The 6753-nt window shown below is 50.0% G+C and overlaps 1 protein-coding gene across 2 annotated transcripts in view; it reads left to right on the top strand.

Annotated features, from left to right (window-relative positions):
* RHBDL3 (rhomboid, veinlet-like 3 (Drosophila)) overlaps nt 1-6011 on the top strand; it is a 42464-nt gene extending 36453 nt beyond the window's left edge. The window contains exons 7-8 of one of the 2 annotated variants that reach the window (XM_008571105.1): nt 2052-2112; nt 5059-6011. In XM_008571105.1, coding sequence (XP_008569327.1) covers nt 2052-2112; nt 5059-5330 — 333 coding nt within the window. In that variant the 3' untranslated portion in view covers nt 5331-6011. The remainder of the gene's footprint in view (nt 1-2051; nt 2113-5058) is intronic. The other variant, XM_008571106.1, reaches the window with a different exon arrangement.
* Nucleotides 6012-6753: the final 742 nt, after the last annotated feature.

Below are 6753 nucleotides of genomic sequence, written 5' to 3'. Positions count from 1 at the left end.
ACAATGTTGATTCTTTCAATCCAAGAGCATGGGATATCTTTCCATCTTCTTGTGTCCTCTTGAAATTCTCTCTTAATTCTGTTTTTCCACAAACTTTTTCAACCACATTTTGTTTATCCATTTATATGTCGATGGACACTTGGGTTGCTTCCACCTTTTGGCTATTGTGAGTAATGCTGCTGTGAACATGGGGACCATTTCTAAGGGAGGACTAAGACCCGTGGGTGGACACTCTGGGGAGGCAGAGCTTGGTGAGCAACATTAGGAAGAACTCTCCAGCGATGAATGCCTTTCATAGGGCTGCCACGGGAGGTAGTGAGCACCTGCCACAGGGGCTGGAGGGCCATCTTGTTGGTTACTTGGATGTGGGTGTCCCCCTTTGGGGGGAGGAGGTGGCCCATCACGTGGTTCCCAGGGTGCCTCCCATCCTAGCATTTCCTCCTGGAGAGGAGCTGAGGATCATTTGCTAACTGGTTGCTAGCTCCAGGGGGGGCACCAACTCCCATCCTGTTCCCTGTCTCCTGGCGAGGTTCCTCTGTGGGCAGACACCAGCAGGGGACAGTGTTATCCCGCCATCTGCTCCTTAGCCCAGAGCACGTCAGCAAGCAGAGTAGATTTTCCACTGACAGAGGGGCCGTGTGTTGCCCGCTGCACCTTTTGTGAAGGAGGGGTTACCGGTCAGTGAGGAATCACGGGGACAGGGAGGAGGTGGGCAAGAAGCCGAATACCGCAAGGATTTCTCCCTCTTTTTGGCAGCTTCCTTGCATCTTGCTTGCTAGGACTGAAGCTTTCGTAGGCACTATTGTAAGTGCCAGCGTTCAGGGCTTCTGTAAAGTTTAATGGACGTTCCCGCAACCTCAAAGGCGTGTGAGACGTGCCCCCGGGCTGGGCCTGGGCCAAGCAGCAAAGGCAGCCTGGGTGGGTGGGAATGAACAGAAGTCCCCTGGCTGTGCCCACTTGCCTCCTTCCCTGGGGCTGATGTGTTCCAGGAGGATTCCAGGCTCCTTTCTGTTGTACGCGCGACTGTATAAATGGAATAGTGCTTTGAATGCACTGCAGGAGTGCCCCTCAAAGGAACCCTGTGGCGAAGTCTTTTGTAAAGTGAAAATCCTTTTGTAAGGTGAATAATTGTACTCTTTTTCTGCTTTGGTGGTTCAGAGTTTTCAGAGATTCTCAGGGGAGAGAGGGATTTGTTTGAAGGCCATCTGGCCACCCCCTTCCTGATGCCTGATTCTTCTCTGGAGTATCCTTTATGAGCGATGTGAAGTCCCTGTTTGAAACCCTCAATGATGGGAATCTCATGACCTCCCAAGATGGATCATTCTATCTCTGGACAGCTCTGCTTGTTAGAAATGGAAACTTATGGGCTGGCTGGTTAGCTCTGTTGGTTAGTGCAGGTGTTGATAACACCAAGGTCTAGGGTTCAGATCCTGGCATGGGCCAGACACAAAAAAAAAAAAAAGAAAGAAAGAAAAAAAAAAAAGAAATGGAAACTTACCCTGAGCTAAAGGCTTACTCTGAAGCTTTCATCCGTTGTGTGTTCTGCTTGCAGGTTACACCGAATGTGCCCTTTCCTTGTGTTGACTCACTTGATGCTTGACAATGAACTTGACCCCTAAGTCTTCTCTTCTCTAGGCTAAAAGGTCCTGGTTTCCTCATCCGTTCCTCATATGCAGGATTTTGAGTTATTTTATCACCTGATGGTTCTGCTTTGACTTTGCTTGGCTTGCTTTCATGCGTCCCTTTGCAACAGTGGGACCCAGCAATTAATGCAGCTCTCCTGTCTGTGTCGAGGACACAGGATCTCTCATCTCCTTAGATCTGGATTCTCTTCCTGTTAATGCAGCTCAAGAGCTTTTATGACAGTAATAAGGTTACCATTGCCTACAATTTCTAAGTCATGCTGGTGCATTCTACTACTAAGCCACAACCCCTCATTCAGGACTTCATGGAGACTATTTTTTTAAATGTCAGTTAAGTTCTTAAGTGAGATACACCTTCAGCGGAGTGGTCTAATCTGGATCTAATGGAATTCTCTTCTTTTTTCCTAGAACTGGTCGGGTATGAAGTGCCAGTTCAAGCTGCTGCGGATGGCTGTGGCCTTGATCTGTAGTAAGTACTGATGGGGTAGGCCGGGAGAAGAAAGCCTGGCACCAGGCCCTGGGGACACAAAGGTGGCACAGTCCCTGCCCTTTGGGGGCTCATAGTCAAGAAAAAAAAAGTGAGCCATGTCAATAATGTGCAACAAAGTGGGGATGTTTGAGGGAAGTCTGTCTGGCTATGCTGCTCTTAACCCTCTTCTTTTGATTGACATGTAACATGCAAACAGAACAGTGCTCAATGACCAGCACCCAGATCAAGAAAAATAACTTCTTAAGCTTTTTGGTCATGGAGTTTGATCCTTTGCAATCTCCTGTTGAAAGTCAGGGACCCCTTCCCCAGAAAAATGCATATATGTGCACACATGCATACGCACGTGCACACACACACACACACATTAAAACTTGCAGTTTTAGCAGATTCACAAACTATGACTAATCCAAAACCCTAAGAAGAGGGTGTGGGGGGAGGCAGCTGGGAGAGGCCAGTTCTACCTGCAGAGGTCATTTTGAGTGTTTTAAAACTTGCAGTTTTAGCAGATTCACAAACTATGACTAATCCAAAACCCTAAGAACAGGGTGTGGGGGGAGGCAGCTGGGAGAGGCCAGTTCTACCTGCAGAGGTCATTTTGAGTGTTAAGACAAGCAGGTGTTCACCAGACAGACAAGGTGCAAGAGAGTCTTCTGGGCAGAGATGCAGCATGAACAAAGACAGATGGGTGAAGGGTCACGGCCGCAGGTTGGTTAATGAACCTGACAAGGAGGTATAGGAGAGTGTGTGATTCTGATAAGAGAAAAAACTAGTGAGATCCTAAGAGTTGGGTCATTAAGGAGCTTAAATGCAAAGAAAAAAAGTATTCTTCATCCTGAGTGCACTGGAAGGCCACCTTCAACAAGAGAGTTACTGACAGGTTTGAGTTTTAGAAAACCAGTCAGGCTGTGGAGTGTAGAATGGGTCGAGTGTGACGGGGATGTGAGCAGAGGCCAGAGGGCTCAGTCTGAGAGGAGTCTGAACAGGAGCAGAGGAGGTAGGAAGAGAGAAGAGGGAATGTGCTTTCTGTCATCCAGTCCTCAGAACATGCCTACAAAGAGGGTATTAGGCTTAATTTACAGGGACAAATTCAAGGCTCAGTGAGTTAGTTCCTTGCCCAACGTCACCCACTAAGAGGTGATAAAGCCAGGATTCAGAGCCAGCCTGTGCCATTTCTAATGCCCCACACTTCAGCCAAGGTGGGCAGGAGTACCCCGGCTTCCTGTGCCTGGGTAGCCACCTACTGTGTGGCTAGGAGGAAGACTGAACAAACTTGGGGAAAAGGGTCAAGCCTAAAAGGGCTCCTTTCTGATTCCCTTCCACATGCCTTGCCTCTTACCCAACGGCTTTCAGGAAATCAGGTCTGCCCCTGACCCACTGTGGGGCTCTCTGGATCTGTTTCCTGGATGGATTTGGAGGATCTCTAATCCCCAAAAGGACCTTCCAGCCTTAAAATCAATGGACTCCTTGAGTCAGGGCAGTAGGGTGCAGTGGGGTGGGGGTAACATAGCTTCCGTGTCTGCTCAGTCTGAGTTTGCTTTTGAAAAAGGGAAGAGAAGCATGTCTTGCTGTTTTAAAAAAAAATCCAACTCTGAGCATTGTAAAAACTAAAATACTGTTTTGAAGTTGGGACGATTGCCTTTATCAAACCTCCTTTATTAAACACAGGACCTGCTGAGCAAGGGCAGGAAGGATGTCCCGGGCCTGGGCCTGGGCATGGGTGGGGGAGGAGACAGTATCCCTCCCTGGCTGCTCCTTTTCTGCCATCTGTTGGCCATGCTTGGAGTTGCAGGACCCAGTCCAGGAGGTTGGGCGATCCCAAGGGGAATGAAGTTCTGGCACCCCCGCGTGGTTAGGGTGGAGAGAGGTGCACTAGGTCATTAAATGGTAACTGAACAAGTACAAAACTCCCCTCAAAGAGCTTTCTTTCAGTCTGTCAAATTTGCCTTGGTTTCCTCATCTGTAAAATGGAAATAAGAATACCTACTCTCAGGGCTGGCTGGTTAGCTCAGTAGCTTAGAGCATGGTGTTGATAAGGCCAAGGTCAAGGACTTGGAGCCCCTTACTGGTCAGCCACAAAAAAAAAAAAAAAGAAAGCAAAGAGAAAGAATACCTACCCTCAGTGTTCTTCTGGTGGTGGGGAATGGGATGGCACAATTTCCTAGCATCTGTCCTTTCAAGAGACCACATCCCCATTTGATTGGCCGACCCAAGAAGTTCATGCAAGAAGGATGGATGGCAGCGTGGGATGGAGGCATTTTAGACTCTGTTAAGGGAAAAATTCCAGCAATCTGGGTTGGGGGAGTGAAGTTAGTATTGTTTATTTCCATTCCTTCTTTGCCTTTCTTTGCCTCCACCCCTTCCTTCTGAGAGCAAAAGCACTGGTGTTCAGAGGGTTTGAGATAATACATGAAACACTTTACAGACTGAAGTGCTGGGCACGTATTGAAGTCATTATTAATGTTCCACCAGCACAGCCTGGCGCATGGAGGCTGAGACATTATGCAGATGGACAGAAGGGGAAACCGAGCCTCCGAGATTCATAGTGTGACCACAGAGGTGTGAGGGTCTTTGGGCTTCTACAGGAGCTATCCCCTTCCAAGTCAGGTTTTGCCTGACTCCCCAAACAAAGAAATCCCCCTCCTTATGCCTGGCACTGATTTTACATCACATATTTTTCCCCGATAGATCTATCCCTTAACTGAAATTATCTTATGTGTGTCATTGTTTACTGTTTCATCGCCAGACCCTGAGGGCTCTGGGAGAACAGAGCTTTGTCTGTCTTCCCTAGCATATCTCCAGTGCATAGAATGGTGCTTGGCCTAATGATCAGTGAATGAATTAATGGGTGGCTGGAGTGCAAAGCCTCTCTCTCCACCCCTGCCCAGGGACCGTCCTGTGACTTCTCTCTGCTTCCTCCCCTTGCAGTGAGCGTGGAGTTTGGGCGGGCCGTGTGGCTCCGCTTCCACCCATCAGCTTATCCTCCGTGCCCTCACCCGAGCTTCGTGGCACACTTGGGTGGCGTGGCCGTGGGCATCACCCTGGGTGTGGTGGTCTTGAGGAACTATGAGCAGAGACTGCAGGACCAGTCACTTTGGTGGATTTTTGTGGCCATGTACACCATCTTTGTGCTGTTTGCCATCTTCTGGAACATTTTTGCGTACACCCTGCTGGATTTGAAGCTGCCACCGCCACCCTAAGGGGCTGAAGAACTGAGGTGGGGCAGGGGAGGGAGAAGCAGCACCCAAAGGGACATCTGTGTTCTTTTTTCTCATCAGCAGCTCAGTGAGGCTGGGCAGGCGAAGACAAGAGACTGGACTGTGGTAATATTTGTGTTCAGATGTGGACAGACAGTGGAGACTCTTTTTTGAAAGGCACCTGGTGGAGGAGTCAGATGTGCCTGCCATCATTTTTCTGGCTGTTCTGATGACATTGGGCCAGGGCGAAGGCCTGTGTGGGGGGACAGTGACACTCCCTGGGGGCTGGGCATGTTCCATGGAGTCAGGGGTCCCCTCTCTCTGCCACAGATTGAGCAGCAGTCTTCTCCCTCATCTGAGATGCGAAGGGACGTAAGGAAGGCCTAAGGATTGTTTTGGCCTGGCAGGCCCCTCTCCAGCCCAGAGGCCATTGCAGGCCAGGCAGTGTTCCCTGTACAGTTGCTGGGCTGGAACTCTGGGGTGAGAAGAGGGCCTGGTGCTGGATGTATTGACTTTGACCTGGGTGAGCCCAGGGTGCCCTCCTGGTGTTGGTGGGCACTGGAGCATGGCCTCTCCTGCCTGGGCTGGGCAGAGAATGAGATGCTGTAGGATGCAGGCCCACTCTTGCCCTGGGGGTACCCAGTGAGAGGGACCCAAGCAGGGTGAATAAACTTCATCCCAAGTTCCATCCTGGGGAAGACCCAGGACTAACTTCAGACCTTTCCCTCCCTTCCTTCTAGAACACTGAGATCTCACACCAGTGTCCCCACATCCCTGCCCTGCCTTGTTTTTAGGGTCTTTTCCTTCCCCTTCACTGCCCTGACCCTCTCCTTTGGTTATGAGCACAGTGTGGTGACGTGCATGTGTGTGCGTGTGCACGTGTATGTGTGATGGGCATGGCTGCATGTGGCAGGTTGGAGCCTGCAGCGGGAGTGCAAGGGCTGAGGGTATGGGGAGGGGTCTGTGTGAGAGGAAAGAAGGTGTGAAGAGGTGGGAGGGGTGGTGTGCTGTGGCTATGGAATGTCCTTGATTTTAGAAAAGCTTGCCCCTTCTTTTCCATCTCCCATCCCTTCCAGACATCTCCCTGAGCATCACTGACCAGCAGGAGAACTGTCTGTGCTGGAGGGAGTTCTTGGACCTTTCCGAGGATCCCTGAGATGCTGAAGTTTTCCTCGTCTTTGCCAAGTTCTTGTTTCCGTTTGGAATGACCTTCATATCCAAAAGGTTCTGACCTGCCTCCCTTAGGAGAGAAGGAGCTTTGGGGATGCAAGAGAAGCTGGGGCGGGAATATTGAGGCCATGTGTCCATTTGAGTTGGGGGCACAGGAGACCGCACTAAAAGGAATTTGAGTTTAGGTGGAAAACTTTTCTTTTGGAGAATTGTTCGGGGCTTGGGTGAATGTCAGAGGCGTGAGCAGCTGGTAGAC

Source organism: Galeopterus variegatus, unplaced genomic scaffold, assembly GCF_000696425.1.
Source record: "Galeopterus variegatus unplaced genomic scaffold, G_variegatus-3.0.2 Scaffold660, whole genome shotgun sequence".
In the NCBI taxonomy this organism is placed as follows: domain Eukaryota; kingdom Metazoa; phylum Chordata; class Mammalia; order Dermoptera; family Cynocephalidae; genus Galeopterus; species Galeopterus variegatus.
This window is presented reverse-complemented; position numbering and strand designations above follow the sequence as displayed.